General features: G+C 37.5%; 1 protein-coding gene across 1 annotated transcript in view; it reads left to right on the top strand.

Annotated features, from left to right (window-relative positions):
- The first annotated feature begins 637 nt into the window (after positions 1–637).
- Positions 638–22,350, top strand: part of LOC138694470 (ciliary microtubule inner protein 2B-like) — a 164,583-nt gene continuing 142,870 nt past the window's right edge. The window contains exon 1 of the mRNA XM_069818227.1: positions 638–790. Within this exon, the coding sequence (XP_069674328.1) occupies positions 720–790 (71 nt within the window). The 5' untranslated portion in view covers positions 638–719. The remainder of the gene's footprint in view (positions 791–22,350) is intronic.

Here is a 22,350-nt window from a genome sequence, read left to right as displayed (position 1 = left end):
GTTCGAAGCCAGTTTTCCATTATTTATAATGGGCAGTATTTAACAGATACATAGACAACTACTAGCGTGTACCACATAAGAAGAATTTCAAACAACTAACTGCTAACAGGCAAGCGATGAATTAACAATGCACAGAATTTGTTATAAGTTACTTGTGATTGGCTACAAAAAATATAATTACAAAAGTATTATAATTAATTAATTATATTTTAAAATATAAGTATACTGGTATTAAAATAGGCTATAAAATTATAAATTTGCTTTCGAAAGGAACAAGAGTAAGTTGGTCCGTAGAACTGTTCTGACTTAAAAAAGTGGTCCCCACTTCAAAAAAGTTTGAGAAACGCTGCCATAAACAATGAAGACAGATAGCCTACATGTCCAGAAACTCCTTTCAAAATTCCCGATCTGTCTACATAGTGAATGAGTGTTGGTAACACGCTACAAGAAAGCGCGGTACCGGTATCGAAGTTTGATGACAGTGATCCAGACGACATCAAATTGGCGTTGAGCTTTGTATCGTGATTGCCATGCTTACAACATGTCTCAGTGCAGATCTCATCGTGAATGAGGCGCTTTCCAGGTGTGTCGTTGTCTGTTGTCGGCGATCGTATCATGTGGCGTCGCTGTCATCGCGGTAGCGTCGTCGCGCCCCCAGCGGACAACTCGCTCGTTCCTCAGTCCAGTTGCAGCCATAGTAAGGTGCGCTGCATGACGTAATGTTCCTGGATGTGACGCCGAAGGAGCGGGCTGCCTTCCTCTCGCAGACAGAAGGTTGCCTCATCCCGGGGTGAGTGTTACCGTCAATTACTTCTCGTTAATGATACAACAGGGAAAGTTTTAATAGCTGTAAAACAAGCGGACAACAAGCACTGTTTCCACGGTGGCTGCCGTCACTTTATTTATTTGTTTACGTTTGTATTTGTTTATCTTCTGTTTTCTCCGATTTTTTTTCAAAACATTAATTTGTTTTTGTTTATCTTCGACGTCGGCCGATAATTTGTTGGTAAACAATTTATTTTGAGGATGGATTAAGCGATAATTGCATTTATTTCAATCGCATCACCATGAATTTCACAACTTTTATGTTAACTATATTGTCATTAATACGTTTGAATTTACGAATATTAAGATTTTTACAAAAGTTGAATTTGTTTTCACTTTCTTATTATATGAAGTATAAAACATAATAAAATTATTGTCGTACTACGAGACATTTCCATATCTTCGCGAAATTAAGACCTTTTTAACATTTCTGATATCGTAAAATGGTTTTGGGCGTGCTGTCTGCCTAAGTAAAGCGATTTATTCTAAACTATTGAATGGCTTTCGTTCATATTCAGCGAGTAGGCTGTATATAAGACATTTTATTTATTTTTATGAATAGTTTTAACTAAAAGTTGGCAGTGGAAGCTTTATTCCGAAGAATTTTACGATTTACGTCTTATGGTATATTAAAATTACTTTTCGGCAGTGAAATATGTCATTTTTTTTACTCTTTATATTGTCTTTTATTACCAACGTTGATTTCCATTGCAACATATCCTTCTTACTTACTTACTTACTTACTTACTTACAAATGTCTTTTAAGGAACCCGAAGGTTCATTGCCGCCCTCACATAAGCCCGCCAGCGGTCCCTATCCCGTGCAAGATTAATCCAGTCTCTATCATCATATCCCACCTCCCTCAAATCCATTTTAATATTATCCTCCCATCTACGTCTCGGCCTCCCTAAAGGTCTTTTTCCCTCCGGTCTCCCAACTAACACTCTATATGCATTTCTGGATTCGCCCATACGTGCTACATGCCCTGCCCATCTCAAACGTCTGGATTTAATGTTCCTAATTATGTCAGGTGAAGAATACAATGCGTGCAGTTCTGTGTTGTGTAACTTTCTCCATTCTCCTGTAACTTCATCCCGCTTAGCCCCAAATATTTTCCTTAGCACCTTATTCTCAAACACCCTGAACCTATGTTCCTCTCTCAGAGTGAGAGTCCAAGTTTCACAACCATACAGAAGAACCAGTAATATAACTGTTTCATAAATTCTAACTTTCAGATTTTTGGACAGCAGACTGGATGATAAGTGCTTCTCAACCGAATAATAACACGCATTTCCCATATTTATTCTGCGTTTAATTTCATCCCGAGTGTCATTTATATTTGTTACTGTTGCTCCAAGATATTTGAATTTTTCCACCTCTTCGAAGGATAAATCTCCAATTTTTATATTTTCATTTCGTACAATATTCTGGTCACGAGACATAATTATATACTTTGTCTTTTCGGGATTTACTTCCAAACGCAACATATCCTTCACAATTGAAAATTCACTTTAATTTGAATTAGTTGTGAGTTATTCTTAAAGTACGTCTATAATAGATATTTATTAGGATAACATTGTAGCTGGTAAACAACTTCCTATGGTCTTTATTGTTGTAAGAGCTTATAATTTCTAAACCATTGGTCCTACTTCAAATCTGAAACCATATTTACAAAGCTTCAACTTTATACAGATTTTATACATAGCATGTTTAGGTCTATCTTAAATATTATGGGTGCTATGCATAAACATTTCGCTAGCCCGTGCTACGAGCGTGCTAAACTAGCCCCGGCTATCGACTGATTACTTGTACAGGATTCATATCATATCATATCGCTAACACTGGTTTATGAATACGAAACACGTTAGTTCGCTGATCATCCACCGGAAGCCCGCGCTAAGAATGTCTATGAATACGGCCCTATAGGATCTGAGTGCTGGGATAGGGACTTTGGCATTCCTACTTACTGTACTAAATAATAAATAATGCTAATTGTTAAAATATTACAAATGTAAATAAATATAGCTATAATATATTGTATACCTCCATACAGATGTTTACTTTTTGGTCATTTTACGTATAGCATTCACTATCATACCATCCGCCTTTTGTTTTTTGAGTTACCGCAAGTTTAACTGGTGTTACACTTTTCAGTTACCCGGTTTCATCGCCCGGGTTTTTCTAAAAAAAAACATAATGACGCTAAATTTCAAGTAGGCTATTGTCAGACGATTTCCTTTCCTATTATCATCATCATCATCATCATCATCATCATCATCATCATCATCATCATCATCAGTCCATGGATTAGGCCGTTTACCTATCCGTCTTCATTATTTTGTTGTGACTTTTTATGTTACTTTAGTAAACAAACAAAAGGGCCAGACGAGTTAGTATCATTTGGGCAACATTAACATAAATTAATTGTTGCTATTATGGGTAACATATAATTGTGTTTACCTTTCGTTGTAAATTTATCAAAATCCATATTGCAAGAGAAGTCGAAAGAATCTCCGATGCGCTGGCCTAGGGACGAGTGAGGTCGCCTGCTCGAAACTGTGTATACAGCGAACCTTAGTGTAGTCAGCCGGTGTGGGTTGGGAATGCGCTTTGCTTGAGGATTAGCGCGATAGATCGTAAAAGGTTGCAGTGGTGGGTTATATATCTTCCTCCCGAAAATTCCATTCCATCTCCTTCGATGCAGAAATCAAAACTGTTAAAATAGCATTAGAACAGCTCTATGTGTGTGTGTGTGCGTGCGTGTCTAATGCCTACCCACTTCACTTGAGAGAACAGCTTTATGTAAACAGACAAATTCAAGAACTGTGCCATAGTAATTGATTCAAAACCTGCAATTCAGGCCATAGCATGTGATTTACATAAAGTCCATCGCTATGGAGTAACGGATAGTATGCCTGATAGTGAAAAAGCGAGCTCGAGTTCAAATGCTATGTTACTTGGTTGAGGTTTTTTTCCGGGGTCTTTCCTCAACCCATTAAGAGCTGGGTAACTTTCGGTGCTGGACCCTGGACTCATTTCGCTGGGATTTATCACCTTCCTATCATTCAGACGCTAGATAACCACAGCAGTTGATAAAGCGTTGTAAAATAAAGCACTAAAAATTACCTAAAAGCCCTAAAAATACAAAATTCCGCCTGTTATTTCAGTCTCTGCAAAAGAACAATTCTGTAGTGAATGCCTGGTCACTGCTGTCTAATTGGGCATGGGCTATCAGTAAAAGGCAAAGAAATAAAAGAGCTCTCAGAGATGCACAGCATCATACAATGCAATAAAAGCTAGAATTAAGAAAACCTGCAGATCTTCATATGAAAGAATTCGTCTAGCTTTCACAAGACAGACAGTATAAACACCATGCCTAATAAGCCAAGAAACGAAGCAGTTGCTACCTTCCGCATCATTACAGCGCACAACCTAGAAACGTCTACACCTCATCGGAAACTTACCACATCTACACTGTAGTCTTTGTAATGTAAGGGAACATAAGGATAGAAAACACCTAAAACATGTCCAGTACTCTCCAAAACAACTCTCCAAGCAGAATTTATTAGATTTAGTAAAAAGTTTATAATTATGTTAATTGTTAACGTTCCATTAGAATAAAAATATCTACAAGTGCAGAGCTTTACTATGCTGCATATCTTCACGTGGAACTACAAGTGGGTAGTACGAGAAATGAAACGAGGTTGTGTTTTTCTTGTCTTCCCCTTGTTCTCCTCGTCTTCGACTTTTTCTTCAAGACTACGCCTCTTTCTCTTCGTCTTGTTCTTGTTCTTCTCGTCTTTCCCTTGTTCTCCTAGTTTTTCATTGTTCTCCTCGCCTTCCCCTTGTTCTCCTCGTCCTCCCCATGTACTCCTAGTCTTCTCCTTGTTCTCCTAGTCTTTCCGTTGTTCTCTCCTGCTCCTTGTTCTCCTCGCCTTCCCCCGTTTCTTCTCATCTTCCCCTTGTTGTCCTTACCTTCCCCTTGTTTTTCTCGCCTTATCTTTTTTTCTCTTTTCCTATTGTTCTCGAATTCCCCTTGCTTTGTTTTCCCCTTGTTCTCCTCGTCTTCCCCTGGTTTCTTTGTGTTCCCATTGTTCTCGTCTTCCCCTTGTTCTCCTCTTATTCCTCTGATTCCCCCGTTGTATTCTCCTTGTATTCCCCTTGTTTTCACCTTATATTCCTCTTGTCTTTTCTTTGTATTCCCTTTCTGTTCTCTTTGTCTTATCCTTGTATTACCCTTGTTCTTCTTGTATTCCTCTTGTTATCCTTGTGTTCCAGTTGTTCTCTTGTAATCCCCTTGTTCTTCTTGTATTGCCCTTGTTATCCTTGTATTACCCTTGTTCTTCTTGCATTCCTCTTGTTATCCTTGTGTTCCAGTTGTTCTCTTGTAATCCCCTTGTTCTTCTTGTATTGCCCTTGTTATCCTTGCATTACCCTTGTTCTTCTTGTATTCCTCTTGTTATCCTTGTATTCCAGTTGTTCTCTTGTAATCCCCTTGTTCTTCTTGTATTGCCCTTGTTATCCTTGTATTACCCTTGTTCTTCTTGTATTCCTCTTGTTATCCTTGTATTCCAGTTGTTCTCTTGTAATCCCCTTGTTCTTCTTGTATTGCCCTTGTTCTCCTTGTATTACCCTTGTTCTTTTTGTATTCCTCATGTTCTCCTTGTGTTCCAGTTGTTCTCTTGTAATCCCCTTGCTCTTCTTGTATTTCTCTTGTTCTCCTTGTATTTCTCTTGTCCTCTTTTTTATATTCCTCTTTTTCTCCTTGTATTGCCCATTTTCTCCTTGTATCCCCCTTGTTTTCTTTGTATTCCCTCTGTTTTCCTTACCATTCCCTTGTTCTCTTTGTATTCTCCTTATCTTCTCCTCGTCTCCTTGTCTTCCCCGTGTTTTCCTCGTCTTTGCTTTGTTCTACTTATCTTCCCGTTGTTCCCCTTGTTTTCTTCTTGTTCTCTTCATCTTCCCCTTGTCCTTCTCGTCTTTCCCTTGTTCTCCTTGTATTCCTCTGGCTCGCTTTGTATTCCCCCTGTTCTTCTTGTTCTCTCACGTTGTATTCACCTTGTTCGTCCATCCCCTTGTTCTCCTTGTAGCTGAGAGAGAGGTTGCATTTTTATGTGGCTGTGAATTCCCAACTTACCACCCTCATAGCTAATGAGAGAAAAGACGTCGTTCTACCACAGTCTAGTATATTCAGTCACGAAGCTTGAGTTGTGAGGGTACTAGGAACAATAGACTGTGCAGGAATTATTTCGCATTGTCTGTGATGAGGCGATAGTAGCGATCCTAGAGGTTAGCAACTATCTATGGATGCATATTTACTACGTATTGAGCTTCGTGACTGTATATACTAGACTGTGGTTCTACTTCAATAAAAAAGTACTTGCAAACAGAAGAAGCGACTGCCTCTAATTTCTGTATTGTTAAAGGGATTACAACAACAAATAGTGAGAATGCTGTTATGCCCGTATAAACCTCAGAATCTAAGTGGTGAGCATCATTATAATAATTGACTAATACGTTTCGTTATTTATGTCAATTCCAAATGCCGAATTTTTATAAATATAATAAAAGCAAAATAAAAAATGATCAAATGTATGTGTAGAAGTTTTGTGTAAACCAGTGCAAAGTTAATTACATACTTATGTCTGATAAGCGAAATTTATTACTGTTGGGAATATCTGAATGTCTTCCAAATAATAATTTAAGAAAATTAAGTGTAAACATTGATATCATTCAGAAGTTAGCCTACTGAATTGTAACGAAACGCGTGAGAAGTTTAATGAGAAAGAATGTGTCACCATCCCGATTCTACCTTTTCCTCTGATGTTGAACAACTTTGATTTACAGGACCGATATCCTTATTTACGTAGTAGTAATTAGAACAAATTCCCACAGCAGTGTTAGTCGTGCACAAAACTTACTTAATGTGCCAATCTAGTAACACGGAATGTTGAAATACAAATGTGAGAATGTCTGCCCCCCCCTCGTAAGCATGATGTAAACATACACAATAATTATAAAAACGACTAGGCTAACTAAATCTGTAAATCTGTTGTAACCTGAATTGCAAAGGAACTTTCTGAATTCGTCACTTAGTTCGTACATGAGTAGGTATAGTAAATGAAAGATGAAATACAAAAATTGGTACAAATCCGAACTGTAACGTTCAAGAAACAGCTTCCAGGAACCGGCATTTGAGTGGATGTTTCATTTGACTCTTGTCTCCAAAACCCTACTGTCGGGTACGTCCCGGAAGGTACGAAACTGAATCCAAGACGCCATGTACTGTGAGCACTGTAACCTCACCCACCTCAGCTGCACCGTGTTCAGTCACAGTCTAGTATATACAGTCGCGAAGCTCAATACGTAGCAAATATGCAAACATTAGGTAGTTGCTCACCATTAGGATCGCTAATATCGCCTCATTACAGGCAATGCAAAATAGTACCGTCACAGTCTATTGTTTCTAGCATCCTCAAAACTCAAGCTTCGTGACTGTATATAGTAGACTGTGGTTCAGTGTTGTTACGAGAAGGGAGAATAGCTTTATCAGAGTGTTGTTCGGAATATTCGAACGTTTAACAATGTCTTTAAGAACGGCATAAGTCTCAGAAAGCGTAGATTTAAGGATGAATAGGATGAGAATGAGAATTATTATTTAACATTCTGATTCATATTAGAATTTACAAATTTACACAGAATAGCAAAAATACACAGATTATACAATCGAGTAAACCTTAAGTAATGCCATTAATTTCAGGGTGTTATTCTTTGAAATATTTAAAAAAAAAAATGTTTAGTAAAATTTTGCTCGTTATTGCTTTCTTTACGGGATAAATTGTTTTATATGAAACGTTTCATAGTGTATACAGGGTGTTAAAAAAAAAGTATCCAATATTTTAGGAGGTGCTAGTATGCAGCAAAACAAGAAAAAAAATCTAATAAACAACATATATTTTCTGAGATCTGAACACTTGTTCATAAGAGGTGCTTAATGTGACATCCATTTATGGCAATGCATTTTTCTGCCCTACAATACAGCAGGCTACCAGATAATCGTACTTGACACCCCTGGCATGGAATACTGATACGTCGCAAGGAATACTGAAAACAAAAGTTCGGATACGGATATGAGCGGGGTTCAGCAGAGATGGTGTTGTGAATTTTGGTAATCAGCATGTGTAGGCTGATGAAAATCCCCATGCAGTTGAAGAAACAAGGCATCAGCACCGATTCTCAATCAACGTATGGGCAGGCGTTCTTGGTGATAGATTAAGGACCATAAGTGCTACCACAGAGATTATCCTAAATCTTCTTGTATTAGTATATGGATATTTTTGCTTGGTTATTTAACGACGCTGTATCAACTACCGGTATTAGGTTATTTAGCGTCGATGAGGTTCGTGTTAGCGAGATGATGTTTGGCGAGACGAGGCCGAGGATTCGCCATAGATTACCAGACTTTCGCCTTACGGTTGGGGGGAAAACATCGGAAAAACTCAACCAGGTAATCAGCCCAAGTGGGAAACGAACCCACGTCCGAGCGCAACTCCGAACCTGCAGGCAAGCGCCTCAGCCGACTGAGCTACGCCGGTGGCTGAATGTTGAATTCAGAATACATGTTGCGTAATAACATAAGACAAGAGCAAAGGGAGAAGGTGTTGAATCTTTATGTGACCTGTAATTCCCAAGTTAGCTTCCCATACCTAATGCGGAGAAAGACATAATTCTGCGTCAAAACCTTCTGAAAAATCTGCTTTCTCTGCCAAAAATTTTATCGCAACCTAGACCGGGTCGAACCCGAGCCGTCCGGATACAAGGCCAGCGCGGTAGGTCTGAGCCATAGACTCGGCCATATTTAGTAAAGTTAAGCAGTTATCAGAAATATAGAGTAAACTTCATAGTCTCTGGCAATTTTCAAGTTGTAGTTTATTTTATTGTCGGTTTCAAGAGCAGGGTTTTATACTGGGCACTTTCTGCGAGATTTTGGTGAATAAAGCGCCATTTCCCTGTATTATCGAAATGCTAATAATATTGGAATAATATTTGTAGCGCGAAAGCTAAAGCTCAGCTTTTCACATGGAAGCAAAGTTCGTTGGTTCGTATTCCGTGTAGGACAGAGCTGGGCATCGGGAGCGGAACCAGTCTCTAAACGGGGACGCTTAATATTCATCCGTTCTGAATCAACGTTGCGCGGTGTTCGGCCGGGAAGAAAGGGGATGAAGAGAAATCATATGGCTCCCCGTGAGAGAGTAGAATCCGCTCTTGCTGCCCAGTTCTGGTGTAGGGCATAGATGTTTGTTGGTTGTCAATATGATACCCTGTGTTTGTTTAGGAGGAAGCCTTCCGTCGTGTTGGCTCATGTCACGGGAATGCCGACGCGTGTTTGTTTAGTGCACATATTGGAAAACGATCAAATTCAGGATTAGCATAAGATCCGGAAGCCAGTACTTGTGGGGATTACGACGAAAGGAGGAGACAAATTATAACGAGTGTAGGACGAAAAGAAAAGAACAACGGGAAGGAGAAGAAGATTGGGATGAGGGGAGGATCAAGAGGCAACAAGGAGAGAAAAAAAGAGACTAATAGGAGAATAGATAATATATGAGTGAGGAAGAAGGAAGGAGGATGAGTAGGAAAAGATCGGGATAAAGGGACGATCGGAAGGAGGCGGGAAAAGAGAAGAAAAATTGAATTATAGAAGGAAGAGGAGAAAAAATTAAATTATGGTTTATTTAACGACGCTCGCAACTGAAGAGGTTATATCAGCGTCGCCGGTGTGCCGGAATGCGGATGAGATGATGAGAGGAATAAGGAAGAAGTTCGGGAGAGGGGAGAATCAAGAGACGAAAAGAGAAGGAAAAGGGGATTAGAGAAAGAAATGGTGAGAGAGAGGAGTAAGGAAGAAGAGTAGAAGAAGTTCGAAATAAGGGAAGGATGAGAAAAAGCTGAAGAGAAGAGAAAAGGGGAACTAGAGAAGGAGGAGATAGGGGAAGGAGTAAAGGAGGAGGAGCAGAAGAACATCGGAATGAAGGACGGATCAGGAGGAGGCAGGAAGAAGAAAGGGGCTAATGGGGAAAGAAAGAGGGAGAAAATGAGGGGAGGTGTAAGGAAGGAGGAGTAGAAGAATATTGGGATGAGGGAAGGATCAGATGAAGACGAAAAGAAGGAGAGACAATGGAAATTAGAGGAGAAAGAGGTGACGAGGGAAGGAGTAAGGAAGGAGTTTAGGAGGAGGTCTGGCTGAGAGGAGGATCAGAAGGAGGCGAAAAAAGAGAGAAAGAGAGAAGTATGAGGTTTAAGGGAGGTGTAAGGAGGGGAGGAGTAGAAGATAGGGATGAGAGGAGAATCACAAGAAGGTGGACAAGAAGAAGGGAACTGAAGGAGAAGGAAATGTGGAGTGTAGGAGAAAGGAAGGGCTGGGAGAAGGAAGGGACTAGAGGAAGAGAAGGCGAAAGAGAGGAAGAAGAAAGAGTAGGACAACGGGACAAAGGAAGGATGAGAGAGAAGGCGACTAGAAGAGAAGAAGACGGGAAAGAAAGGCTAGAGATTTGATGGACGAAGTGGTGGAGGAGAGGGAATGAGAGGAGGGGGGCAATGGGGAGGAGTAGGAGAAGGGACGAGCGGAGTATGGGACGAAGAAAAGTAAAGGGAAGAAGAGTAGATGGCGAGATGAGATAAAGGCATCAAAGAAAGAGAATAGAACTAGGGAATGAGATGAAGAAAGGGGGAACGAGAGAGGGACGGAGGAAGAAATAAAGAGCAAAAGGGAAGGACGAGAAGAAAACTAAAATTGACAAGTAATGGACGATGAGAGGAGGTGGCTGGAGAAGAGAAGTCGGGAAAGAGGAGAAAGCAACGAGAAGAAGCTGAAAATTATCGTTGAAATACGAGTAAATAAATACTAGCAGTCGTCAAATAACGCCGCGATTAAGTATGTGAAAGCCATGATTTCGAAATGCATTCTTGAATAGACGAACTAGGCTACTTTGTATCGCGTTGTTTGTGGAACACCGTGTGGCCACGTGCTTGGATAATGTACTCGTATTGCTCTTGTTGTAGTGTTTTGAGCTATTATTCAAATAAGTCTGGTTGCGTCATGATTGATGTTCAACTTTTTGTTCCCTTTCTTCGTGTTGTTATGGCGACCGATTGAGCATATCTTCCTGACATGTGCCCACAGTATGGCGCAACGCACCTCATTTCCCTAATCTTGGCTGCTGCTGGTGTAAGCAGTTCCTGAGTTTTCACGCTCCAGACTCGTTTATCTTACAGTACATCTTGCAGAATCCATTATGTATAAGGCTTTATAATAGCACACACATATAGTACACATGAAAATAAAGTATAAGATGTATTTTAAGGAGGGACGTACATCTTTCGCCAGTATAAATTTATTATATTTCAACTTTTTTTTTCCACAGAATCTATAGATCCTATGAAAACAAAAATTAACATGCCTAATATAGACTATCTGTACATCAATAAATAATTTTAATGTTTTTGAAAACCCAGTAGTTACTATTTTTAATTATAAAAAATGTTTAAGAATTTTTTTTCAGCCGGGCAGCGTTTGAATGATGATTTACTCAAATATCTTAATTTTGATGTAATTGTTCTTTCGATCTGTTTATAATAAACATGTCTACAACATACAGTAAAATCTCTAACATGTTATTTTTAAATATATATATATGTTTTTTGGTTTTGTTATATACTTGCTAATTTCTTAGATAATCCTATAATATGATAAAGGGGAAAATAAATATACTGTAAGTTCACAGGGCTAACGGCTTCGAAGCTGGGTACCTGGTTCTAATGAAGTGCACTGGTAGCAACATAACATGGGGGCATGAGATAGTTACTCTGCCTGCCATAATAAAATTCACTTCAATTAAATTCCCCAATGTGAAAAAAAGTTTTATACTAATTTCTTTTCAAAAATTTTTATCAATATTATTTAAAAAATAAACTGTTCATTCTATTTTAAAGATTTTACTATATATTGTACACATGAGAGAACTTCACACGCATAGAAAGTTTCATTAAGTTATTAAGATATCTTAAGTATGTTTTGAATTATCATATAAACGCTATCCGGCTGAAAATTTTCTACAAAATTTTTTATAATACAAAAAAGGAACTATTGGAGTTTCAAAAACATTAAAATTATTTATTGATACAGAGATGGTGTATATTTAGCTTTCCAATTTTTGTTTCCAGAGGACCTATGGATTCAGAGGGGGGAATAAATAGTTATCTAGTTCTTGCATAATGGAGCGTCTGAAATAGAGAAGCTGTGGCTAGAAAGAGTAGGTAAGGAAATTGAATCCTCTAGACTCAAAACCCTCTAAAGACCATTTTGTTCATAATTTACTTATGCCCACATATTGCTTGCTAAGAATGATTTCTAATGATTTATACAGTTTGAATTAAAAAATCCACTAAATTTAAAGCAAAAGGTTTGTTAGAAAGTCATTGTTAGGTTGAAAATGCCTTCTATTTGTCACCAGTTGCTGTTAAAATCCATCAATTTGTGAAAGTGGATAGAGGGGATTTTGAAGCTATAGGATTAATTAATAATAGTATCGCTACTGAAACTGATCAGGAAGAGAAAAAAAGTTGACTGAGAAGACACTGCCTACTGAAGGATGCACTGGAAGGAATGGTGAACGGGAGAAAAGTTCGGGGCAGAAGAATGTATTAGGTGATAAGATATGAATTCTATGCGGGGACTAAGAGGAAGGCGGAAAATAGGAAAGATTGAATAATGCTGGGTTTGCAGTGAAAGACCTGATTTTAGGCAGAAAACTGTGTATGTAGGTATAATTCTTACATTTTATGGTGCCAACAAACTATTATTTATACAGATTCATTACGTAGCATATAATGCAGATAAAACTATTAATTCCTAGAGGTTTATTTTGTAAATAATGATGTAAACCTGCCCCAAATGGTTTAGGAACGAAGATTTTTATCTACAGTAATCTCACTAAGGTTTTGATTTATCTAGAGAAAATCAAAACTCGAGTGGGATTTAATTGACTAATACACGATTAGAAGAAAGTATAGGAAGATTAGAAGAAATAAAGTAAGCTTACTCTAATACAATAAAATATTAATTGACTTACTAAAATACTAAACTATCTTCAAAATGTATTATCGTACCATCTCATCATTACAAATATTCCGCTAGATGGCAGTAGTGTGTTACGATGAGCTGTTCTCTTTGTTACCAGTTGTGCCAACTATATAATCTTCATTGAACTCTATGGACGATTACTAGTCAAGAGGGTTTTGTTGGTTTCAGTTTAATTTTTATTAAAACAATTGCATTCCACTTCAATTATCAATATATATTAACCAGTCTGTGATACGTGACTATCGATAATCTCATACAGCAGAAGCTATAGCATAACCTAAATAATATAAACAAGATAAATGATAGAAAAGTTTTTATTAAGGATGATGAAATAAACATGGATAATTTTGAAAGGTACGATTATTGAAAGTACAATGTTGGCAAACAAAGAAACAAATGCTAGGGAGATGATACAAACAAACAAATGTTAGGGGGCTGATAAAAATTGTAGGATAAGCAGCCGTGATTGATTGAAATACGTCGTTCCATATCGTTTTATTGGTCAAAAGTAGTATGATGTAGTAAAAATGTAATAGTCATTGGAATACTTATTTCATGTTTCCATATTTCATGTTTTGGTAAAATTTTCATCATATTGTGCCGGTCTGAGTTGATTTTTTATTGGTTACTTTACGACGCTTTATCAACTACTAAGTTTACCTAGCGTCTGAATGATATGAAGGTGATAATGCCAGCGAAATGAGTCCAGAGTCCAGCGCCGAAAGTTACCCAGCATTTGCTCGTAATGTGTTGAGAGAAAACTCCGGAAAAATCCTCAACCAGGTAACTTATCTCAACCCGAATTTGAACTCGGGCCCGCTCGTTTCACGATCAGGCATGCTAACCTTTTCTCCACAGCGGTGGATATTGAGTTGTTTTGAAACGCACTAAACATAACAATGAGATGTTATACTGTCACTCATATGACAACCTCTTTATGTTTGTATATTTGGTAATTTACTAAAAAATCTTGCCTTCAATTTAGATTCTTGATTTTAATTTTTTTAATATACGTATTTAATATTTTTATTTCATTAAACATAGTAAAATTGTTACTTTTTATGTTAATTTATTAATTTTTTTATTTTAACTAATGAATTTTAGTTACATTTGTTTATTTTGTTTTCGTAGGTACTCTTTCTGCTTTATTTTATTCAATGTTACTTGTATGTAGAGCAGCCCTAGTGAAAATGTGAGTCGCGAGCACATTGTGGCTCGCAATGATAGCTATGAATTTATCTTGCTTCCTACCTCTCCCAACCCCACCCTCTCACTCACTGGAGTCAAACTCCGTTCTATTTGTATTTGTCTCTGACGTGCGAGTGGCGTATCGTCCAATGTCTCTCTTGAAACCATGTTCCTCTACAAAAACAATTTCAAGTAGGATGGGAAGACGCATTTTTTGCTGCCAATATGATGAGAATATTAAATGTATAATTTGTTCACAAGTATTATGATGAAAACGGTTGTATAACATAAAACGGCATTATACTACATGTCACTCATGAAACATTAAAAGGTTAAGTACTCGTATTATTATTATTATTATTATTATTATTATTATTACCATTATCATCATCATCATCATCATCATCATCTCTGTACGTCGATCCTTTTTCAGCAGATGTACGAATAATGCGGTTAGCTCACAGATTTACAATGTGATGTTAAATGAAAGCTAGATTAAGGACTTGACAAATGTTGAACTTTTCAAATCTTTGCCAAAAAATAAATATCCGAAGCTTCGTTCTTTCACTTGCTCTGTTGAATCCAGGTTCGCTACAACTTACGTTTGTGAAAAATTATTTTCAACAATGAAAATAGTAAAAACCAAATTTAGATCACGACTGATAGACAAATACATTCGTGATCAACTACGACTGGCAGTAAGTGACATAATTCCTGATTTTGAAACTCTGTCGCAGAGACATTCTGAAGACAGTTAATTTTAGGTTGTGATAATGTGCCCTATGTTTTCTTATTCATTTCTTTCTTCGTTACACGTACTAAACATTAGTTTGTAACCTTATACTGTATAAAATTATGTTTAAGTGTTTGACGTAAGGAAAATGAAAATCCGTTAATAAGTCAGACAGTTGCTTCACTTCCCCTTTGGGTGTCCGCCTCCCTCCATAGGTGCTATGCAGGTTGCAGGTTACACAGCGACTCTGCGCACGATCACATTTTCGCCACGGTTGATGTAGAGTTTAATAAAAGTCAAACCTTACGTTAGATTGAAAGTCACGGCATTTCTTACTGCTGTGTGTCGTTACGAGCCGGGCAGCTTTTATTAAGGTCATTTTTATTACACAGTCGAATGGGTCGGGTTCCGGATGGATTGATGGTTTCGCGTTTAAGATATCCACAAGGACTCACATTCTCGTTGGGGGAGAGTTTTGCGACTTCTGAGGGATAGTGTGCTCAGTATTAAAGTCTGTTTCAACCAAGACGAGAGCCCTAGTAAACAAAGGAATGAAAGTGGAATTTATCGCCACAAGTGATTGTTCATTGCTGTAGACCAGCCGCGGCGAAAATGCGATCGTGCGCCGAGCCGCTGTATAACCTGCAACGTGCATAACACCTATGGAGGGAGGCGGACACCCGAAGGGGAAGTGAAGCAATTGTCTGACTTATTAACGGATTTTCATTTTCCTTACTTCAAGCACTTAAATATAATTTTATACAGTACAAGGTTACAAACTAATGTTTAATACGTGTAACGAAGAAAGAAATGAACAATAAAACATAGGGCAAATTATCACAACCTAAAATTAACTGTCTTCAGAATGTCTCTGCGACAGAGTTTCAAAATCAGGAATTATGTCACTTACTGCCAGTCATAGTTGATCACGAAGGTATTTGTCTATCAGTCGTCATCTAAATTTGGTTTTTACTATTTTTATTCTTGAAAATAATTTTTCACAAACGTAAGTTGTAGCGAACATGGCTTCAAAAGAGCAAGCGAAAGAACGAAGCTTCGGATATTTATTTTTTGGCAAAGATTTGAAAAGTTCAACATTTGTCAAGTCCTTACATCTAGCTTTCATTTGACATCACATTGTAAATCTGTGACTTTAAATTGAAGATCTAACCTCATTATTCGTACATCTGCTGAAAAAGGATCGACGTACAGAGATAATATTAATAATAATAATAATAATAATAATAATAACACTTAACCTTTTAATATTTCATTAGTAACATGTAGTATAATGCCGTTTTATGTTATACACCGTTTTCCTCGTAATACTTATGAACAAATCATAAATTTAATGTTCTCCTCATATTGGCAGCAAAAAGATGCGTCCTCCCATCCTACTTAAAACTTTCGTTTTTGTAGCGGTTCATGGTTTCGAGAGACATATTGCGACGATACGCCTCTCGCAGGTCAGAGACAAATACAAATGGAACGGAGTTTGACTCCAGTGAGTGAGAGGGTGTGGGATGGAGGAGATAGGAAGCGCATAGCTATCATTGCGAGCCACAATGTGCTCGTGAGTCACATTTTCGACACGGCTGCATAGACAATTGAATTCCTATTGTAATTTTATAACATTTCATAAACGTATTATTTTATTTAATATCATTATTTACTCTGGTATTACTGTATGTCTACTTATGCCCCCCCCCCCCGTACATTACAGGTATGCTGTGGCTTTCATAAAATATGTTAAGAAAATGGCGATTATATTACACATTAATGCAATATTGTCACCGTATTGGTTACAAAAACGTTTGCTACGTCATCATTGTCGTTACGACCATCAATCGATTATATGAAATTATACACAATTTTTGTGTAAAAGTTATGCAACGTATTTTTCTCTTCCTCGCGCAGTACCCGTGTGATCTAAGGCGCCATGATTTTAACTAGCGAAACAATTGAGACCGCAACAGATGAGAGTCTGAATGAGATGATGATGATTATGATGGTGATGATGATGATAAATCTGAAGTTTAATAATAACGTCGCATATATTCGTAGCTTTGTTTTCATAGGCCTATATTTTGCTGGTACATCTTGTGGCAAATATGAGTTCACTAATCGGTCTATCTCTTGGTGCATCATGCAAATACGACAAGGAAATTGAAACGCCCGTCAGAAGCTGTCACGCAAAGCATATGTAGCCGACCAGAGCGTCGTAAAATCTGCGGTTGTCCCATGCGGATCTCTTTTAACTCGTTAATTGTAGGTTTAAATTGTTCTCCTCTTCCTCCTAGCCATTCTCCTTTTGTTTTCTTCTCATTTTTCTTTTTAAGCCTTCTCACTCGTACGTCTTCTATTCGTACTTCTGTGTCGTTCTACTCTTTAATTTTCTCGTCTTTACTACATTTCTATTCTCTTTATCTTAACTTTTTCTCCTCATTCTTATTCATTTCTACTCTCTTTTCATCCCTTTCTACTTTCTTTTCGTGCCTTTATTTCTTTTCATCACCTTCTAATCTCTTTTCATCCCCTTCTAATCTCTTTTCATATCTTTCCATTTTCTTTTCATACCTTTCTAATCTCTTTTCATCCCTTCTAATCTCTTTCCATCCCCTTCTAATCTCTTTCTATCTCATTCTAATCTCTTTTCATGCCCTTCTAATCTCTTTTAATGCCCTTCTAATCTCTTTTCATTCTTCTCTAATCTCTTTCCATCCAATTCTAATCTCTTTCCATCCCATTCTAATCTCTTTTCATGCTCCTCTAATCTCTTCTCCTTCCCTTCTAATCTCTTTTCATTCACTTTTAATCTCTTCGCATCCATTTCTAATCCCTTTCTAATCTCCGTTCACTCCCCTTGCTCTCCTTTCATCCTTTCCTAATCTCTTTTTATCTTCTACTCTCTTGTCATCCCTTTATAATCTCTTGTCATCATCTTCTAATTTCTTTTCATCTCCTTCTAATCTCCTTTCATCTCCTTCTAATCTCTCTTAGTTCCCTTCTAATCTCTTTTCATCCCCTTCTAATCTCCTTTCATCTCCTTCTAATCTCTTTTCGTTCCCTTCTAATCTCCTGTCATCTCCTTCTAATCTCCTTTCATCTACTAATCTCTTTTCGTTCCCTTCTAATCTCCTTTCATCTCCCTCTAATCCCTTTTCGTTCTCTTCTAATCTCCTTTCATCCCCTTCTAATCTCTTTTAGTTCCCTTCTAATCTCTTTTAGTTCCTTTCTAATCTCTTTTCATCCCCTTCTAATCTCCTTTCATCTCTTCTAATCTCTTTTAGTTCCCTTCTAATCTCATTTCATCTCCTTCTAATCTCTTTTCGTTCCCTTCTAATCTCCTGTCATCTCATTCTAATCTCCTTTCATCTCCTAATCTCTTTTCGTTCCCTTCCAATCTCCTTTCATCTCCCTCTAATCTCTTTTCGTTCTCTTCTAATCTCCTTTCATCCCATTCTAATCTCTTTTAGTTTCCTTCTAATCTCCTTCATCCCCTTCTAATCTCTTTTCATCCCCTTCTAATCTCCTTTCATCTCCTTCTAATCTCTTTTCGTTCCCTTCTAATCTCCTTTCATCTCCTTCTAATCTCTTTTCGTTCCCTTCTAATCTCCTGTCATCTCCTTCTAATCTCCTTTCATCTCCTTGTAATCTCTTTTCGTTACCTTCTAATCTCCTTTCGTCTCCTTCAAATCTCTTTTCGTTCCCTTCTAATCTCCTTTCATCCCCTTCTAATCTCTTTTCGTTCCCTTGTAATCTCTTTTCATCCCCTTCTAATCTCTTTTCGTTCTCTTCTAATCTCCTTTCATCCCCTTCTAATCTTCTTCCGTTCCCTTCTAATCTCCTTTCATCCCCTTCTAATCTTCTTTCGTTCCCTTCTAATCTATTTTCGTTCCCTTCTAATCTATTTTCGTTCCTTCTAATCTCTTTTCGTTCCCTTCTAATCTCTTTTCGTTCCCTTCTAATCTATTTTCGTTCCCTTCTAATTTCTTTTCATTCCATTCTAATCTCTTTTCATTCTCTCCTATCTGTTTTCATTCCCTTGTACTCTTTTCTCATCCCCATTCTGTACTCTTTATCATCCCTATTCCGTTCTCTTTTTATCCTCTTCTATTCTGTTTTCATACTTTTTCACTCTTTATTTATGTACATTATTCTCTCCCCCTCTTCCATCAATTCTTAATCTACTATCTTCTTCAGTCCTCTTATGTTTTTCCTCTTTCTGCTCCCTGTTTCTCTTCCCCTTGCTACTAACTCTTCATTTTCTCTTTTCATTCTCTTGTTATCATCTCCCTTCTACTTCTCATTCTCGTTGTACTTTTTCTGGTCCTCCTCCTACTATCTTCGCATTCTTCTCCGTCTCAGTTTTTTTTGCCCCTTCTCTTTCTCAATTCCTTCTTCTCTCACTCTTTTTCGTCCTTCTGTTTCCTTGCCTCCTCCGTCTTCTTGTACCTTCCTTTCCGCCCGCATTTTCATTTCTCTTCATCTGGTGTCGGAGCTCTTGATGACTTACCACAAGCATGTAGACTACAATGTTTCTCGTTTTAATGTTCCCGAATTGAATGGAAGCAAAATATCCACGCCGCCCTGCTATTCGTCATGCTTGACAGAGCAACTACAAGCGCTTGTTTCACAACGGTGACAGATAATAAGCTTTCTTATCCAGTGTCTGTTACCGTGAAAAGTCGTTTGACGAAATTCTTGCTGCCACTATCGTCCTATCAGATATAACAGAAATTGGTACAAGACCGGAGACGGTCACGGGCGTGCCCAGACATCTCTGGCAAATGTGGTTATAGCTAGAAACATTTCACTCATATCAGTTGTCGAAATATCCATGTACCAATACGCACTATTGTCGCAATTCACAAGGCGTTGCTATGACACTAAATGACACGTGATTGTAGACTGCATAGTTTTAGTTCAATGCAAACTCTGTTCTTTTTAAAACGATTATACAATTGCATTTGCAATGAAACACAACTAACATATTATGAAACAGCCACTAAATGAAATAATAATTTTCAAAGATTTTGCCCTAACATAGCTGCCATGACTACCCACCGAGCGATTGTTATTGTTGTCGTCAACAACCTGAGGTTTTGAGCTTATGGAAATCTATAATATGTTATTGTTGAATATGAGCACTATAGCCCAAAATTTAATGTGTGGTGTGCTCTTATAAAATTTTGTCCCTTATTTGCGAAATCCACTATAACCTCACATCGGTAAGTTGAAAGTATATGCAGTACCTCAGATTCCTAAACCCATTGTAGTCTTTGAGCAAGGTGGCAGAGTTAGAAAATTCCTAAATGGCTAATTTTCACAAAAGGATTGAAAAGTTCGGATGGAAACCATGGCCACCACGCTCTCCGGACCTTACTCCTCTGTACTTTCATTTAAGGAATTATTAATATTTGAGGAGAAAAATATTAATTGTCAACATTACAGAGATCATTCTGAAGGACAAATTAATATATCCATAATAATTAAGGAATTATTTCAAGCAAGAATGAACAGTGTAATCATTACCAAGTGGTCTGTAGCTGAATTCGATGCCGAGATATTACTGAGAGAGGCCGCGCAGCACGGCTAATTTTATACGCAACTTAGGCGCCCTCATGCCGTAGCGAGGGCATGTGTATTTAAAGCGCTACGCTGAAAAGCCGAGGGTCGAGGGTTCCATTTCCGATGGGGTCATGGATTTTTCCAACAGTTATGATACCAATGTATATGTACATAACGAAGAGAAATGCTTCAGTAAATCAATTAGCACTATTTAAAATAAGGGCGTCATGAATTAAATAATCATAGACAATAGGTAATTAAAAGTTTAATAACAATGGTTGTTGAATGGTCCGCAAGATTTCCTGATCTCAGCCCATTAGATTTTTTATTGTGGAAGTATTTGAAATGTGTCGGGTCTACCAGGACAGACCATGTGACCTGGAAGAGAGAAAACAAATAATTAGGGATTAAGTACAACAGATCAAACGAACAGTGTTCCTGAAAACATTAAGCAGTTCCCAAAAGAGTTTTATGCATTATTTGGCAATAAATGGGAGCTTTTGAACACTTTTGTGAACTGATATCAACACATGACGCAATTAGAAGTGTTAATTTGTGTTGAATGGTTTTTATTTCTTTAAATTCTATGCTCTGCATTGATATTATAGTTAATTTTCAATAGTGCTTATCCAGTTTATGTCTTGTTCTAGTTTACAAAAAATGTGTTTGTATTTTGTACGTTTTTAAACCCGAAAAAATCAGAACTGGAAAAGAATGAGTAGGTAATATGATTTCAACAGACTTCTTAACACATTCTTTATAAATTAAAAACTCTGTTTTCAAAAACACGTTTAAAATATTTCCTTTTTGATCCCCTGTAACTTTTCTGTACAGAATTTAATCACAAAATTAAAAATAGGAAAGTACAGTGCTCTCATGATTTTTACTCACCTTATAGATTATATTATAGTAAGACCTGGCGAAAGGCCACCTCCACTCAGCGTTCATCTTAGTGAAGTATGATTTTTTTTCTGAAACGGATTTAATTTTCCATAAAGCTTGTGTAAATGTCCTCTCGTTTCAACGGTTACTTCTGACCCCGGTAGCGGCCATACAATTCATTGATTCACCTCTATTTGACATCCGGCTATAAATCACCCCGATTATTGGGTTTTGTCTAACCCTGGGTAAACCTATAAAATGTAGGGATGGGTAATGGGAATTGACTTGCGTCGCTTTTGCTGTAAGAGATTCAGTAATAATAAATAAGAAATGAATAATATATTAGTAAACTTATTTATTCCAACTTATATTCTGTTCTTGACTTGATTCTCTACTTTTATCTTCGTAATTATCCCTATTTTGTAAAAATTGTATTGGTTTTGTAATTTTATTGAATCTTTGTTATGTTCCATTTAGTACAAAATAGTTATTTATAGGCACCGCCCCCGAACACAATCTGGATCAAACGGGTGTGCGCTACATCCATAATAATTATGTATTTATTTTCTATTATATGTAACATTAAATACTATTTTTTTGCTTGGTTATTTAACGACGTTATATCAAGTACTAGATTTTTGAGCGTCGATGGAATTTTTTAATAGCGAGATATTTGGCGAGATGAGGCCGAGGATTCTCCACAGATTACCTGACATTCACCTTATGGTTGGGGAAAACCTCGGAAAAAACCCAACCGAGGTAATCAACCCAAGCGGGAATCGAACCCACGCCCGAGCGCAACTTCAGATCGGCAGGCAAACGCGCTACCGCCTGAGCTACGCCGGGGCTATTTCTTAGTATGTAAGTAGTTAGACTACTTTTAACGCGCTTCCACATAATAGTTCATTTTTAACACGTTCTTGTACTGTAAAAAAGGGCCTACTTTTCGCATTGGCTGTCCAAAAAGTACGAATATAAAATCCAAATACGACCGCCATTTTTGATCACC

Source organism: Periplaneta americana, chromosome 1 (assembly GCF_040183065.1).
Source record: "Periplaneta americana isolate PAMFEO1 chromosome 1, P.americana_PAMFEO1_priV1, whole genome shotgun sequence".
In the NCBI taxonomy this organism is placed as follows: domain Eukaryota; kingdom Metazoa; phylum Arthropoda; class Insecta; order Blattodea; family Blattidae; genus Periplaneta; species Periplaneta americana.
The sequence above is the reverse complement of the archived record's forward strand: the minus strand, read 5'-3'. Positions and strand labels throughout refer to the sequence as shown.